Source organism: Cyprinodon variegatus, unplaced genomic scaffold (assembly GCF_000732505.1).
Source record: "Cyprinodon variegatus isolate N-32 unplaced genomic scaffold, C_variegatus-1.0 Scaffold57, whole genome shotgun sequence".
Taxonomy (NCBI): Eukaryota; Metazoa; Chordata; class Actinopteri; order Cyprinodontiformes; family Cyprinodontidae; genus Cyprinodon; species Cyprinodon variegatus.
This window is the reverse complement of record NW_015150510.1, coordinates 166,825-169,037: the sequence shown is the minus strand read 5'-3', so window position 1 is coordinate 169,037 and position 2,213 is coordinate 166,825. Positions and strand designations below refer to the sequence as shown.

At 42.0% G+C, this 2,213-nt stretch overlaps 1 protein-coding gene across 1 annotated transcript in view; it reads right to left on the bottom strand.

Moving 5' to 3' along the window:
* The window catches only part of LOC107082599 (phosphatidylinositol 4,5-bisphosphate 3-kinase catalytic subunit alpha isoform), a 46,836-nt gene that overhangs the window by 15,913 nt on the left and 28,710 nt on the right, over positions 1 to 2,213 (bottom strand). Inside the window, exons 6-8 of the mRNA XM_015371367.1 lie at positions 941 to 1,093; positions 697 to 831; positions 498 to 622 (exon numbers count right to left, since the gene is read on the bottom strand). Of these exons, the coding sequence (XP_015226853.1) occupies positions 498 to 622; positions 697 to 831; positions 941 to 1,093 (413 nt within the window). The remainder of the gene's footprint in view (positions 1 to 497; positions 623 to 696; positions 832 to 940; positions 1,094 to 2,213) is intronic.

The following is a 2,213-nucleotide window of genomic DNA, read 5'->3' as shown; positions in this document are numbered from 1 at the left end:
TCCATCTGGCGGGGAGTCAGGTTAGCGAAACCCTGCTTACAGCACAAAATTGCACAAATTTCCAAGGCAGCTTGTTTCACTGTAATGAGCCTCATATTCCTCTTCTACACGTTTGGCTTCCGGAGAGACGAGTCCGAGTAGCGCCATCTCACTGCGGAGCTCAGTCCAATGTGGTTTTTAGACGTACAGTGTGAGCTCCAAGGAAGCCTTTAGGCATTTAAACGTCATTTAAAAACGTAAAAAAATCCCTTGGCGAACAGGTTAAGCAGGTAGGACTTTATCAACGCAATAATATGATTTTTAATTAAAATAAGAAAAGTTGGCTCTATTATCTTATTCCGAGTGCATGATATCAATTCATTTTAATTTAGGCATATTATTATTTTAAGAATTCTTAACTTGTTTTTAGACTAGTTTTATCAGCTGACTAATCAGACCTGATATGAAATCACCAAGTTTCCCCTCTGGCCATTTAAAGCAGACACAGAGAAATGTACCTGTGCCTCCACAGGAAGTCCTTCTCCTGCTCAGTGATCTCAGACAGCGGGTCTCGGTTGCACACCTGTCTCAGCTGCTCATTATCGCTCTCAGTCAGAGGGTTGTCCCGCGCAAATCTGTTACTCTGAAAAAAAAAAAAACCACGTCAAACCCTTCAGAGAAACGGAGCTGCGTTTCTTTTCCCCCCCCTGCTCTTACCGATCCGTTGTGACTGTAGTTAAAGCCCAGCTCTGTAGATATATTCCAGTTGGCGTGTTCCTCGATCTGGCTCATATTGGGGAACTTCACAGGGCAGCTGAAATGGTCGAACTCCAGCTCCAAGCAAGGCGTTTCCTGTGTGGGTGAGAGAGAGAGAGGTGATGCTGGTTATTTAGGTTCTGAACAGCTTTTCTATCCAGGCGGAATCCCACGGGGCTGACGGGCCGACCCCCGGAGCGCTCACCTTGTTGGGGTTGGAGCCTGTGACCCCGATGGGATTGAGCAGGTCCTCCAGGCCGTGTGGGACCGGCCACAGGTTGAGAGCCATCTTTCCTGCTACTAGCGTGTGAGTGTAATCAAAAAGGTTGATGTTGCCCCAGGCCAGAGGACAATGCTCCTAAAGGGGGAGACGAACAACAACAGATGAGAGGCTGAAGAGGAAAATGCTTGGAAAAGCTAGCAGCTTTGGAGCAGACCACTGCGCCACATCCTTGTTTGAACTTTCAAACAAACCGTTCTCTTTTCACTGCAAAAAAATGAAATCTAAATAAGTCATTTCTTCTTATAATAAGTGCATTTTTTCTTGAATTAGGGATTTAAGTGAGACACAATTTACACTTAAAATAAGAAAAAAACAATTGCATTGTCTTATTTTAAGAGCATAATATCTAGATACCTTATTTTAAAAGTAAAAATACTAATTCCATCTTATTTATCTGCTCAAATTAAGGGTAAATAGCCTTAATTTAAGACATTTTTACTTATTTTGAGATCATTTTTGCAGTGTTCCCTTTGATTCTAGCAGAAACACCACATCTAAGGACCAACTGATGGAAAGCATATCGTTTTTTCTTTTTTGTCAAAACATTTTTTTCAATAATAAAAGCAGGATTACAAAACAGAGGAAGGTTGTTTTTAATGCATCTCTACATCCTGACAGAGGAGCTACAGATAACAGGCAGCGGATCTTTAGCCTCTTTCCATCTGACTGAGCGATTTATTCACTTTTACTGTCAAAGGTTAATGAACAGTAAGTTCTTGAAATTAGTGTAAGTGATCCGTGAATGGATCAGGATTTAGGAATATAATAAAAAGGAAAATCTCCCTTAATTGTCTTATTATAGATGCTAAACATTCCATTAGTCGATCGTTTAACTTATCTGTTTGAATGGAGAGCAAATATGTTTATTTCAGGAGTTTTTTCTCCTTTTTAGTTTTCATTTTATTTAAAGGCATACTATGCAACATTTTTCAGTTAATTAATGTGTTCCATAACGTTTTGGATGATTAAATGAGTCATTTCAGGTGGAACAAAGGTTTTCTCGGCCGCCCTGGTGGTCTGTAGGGGAAATACCGTACCTGCAATTGCAGGAGCCCTCGGCCCGCACCCGCAGGCTCAGAAGTCTCGCGAGAGTCGGTCCTGCTTTACGGCGAGAACTGCTACACGCCCCCATTGAAAGGCATGCTCGTTGCTAGCGCAGTGGCAATATTTGTGCAGTTATCATGGCGGAACCAGC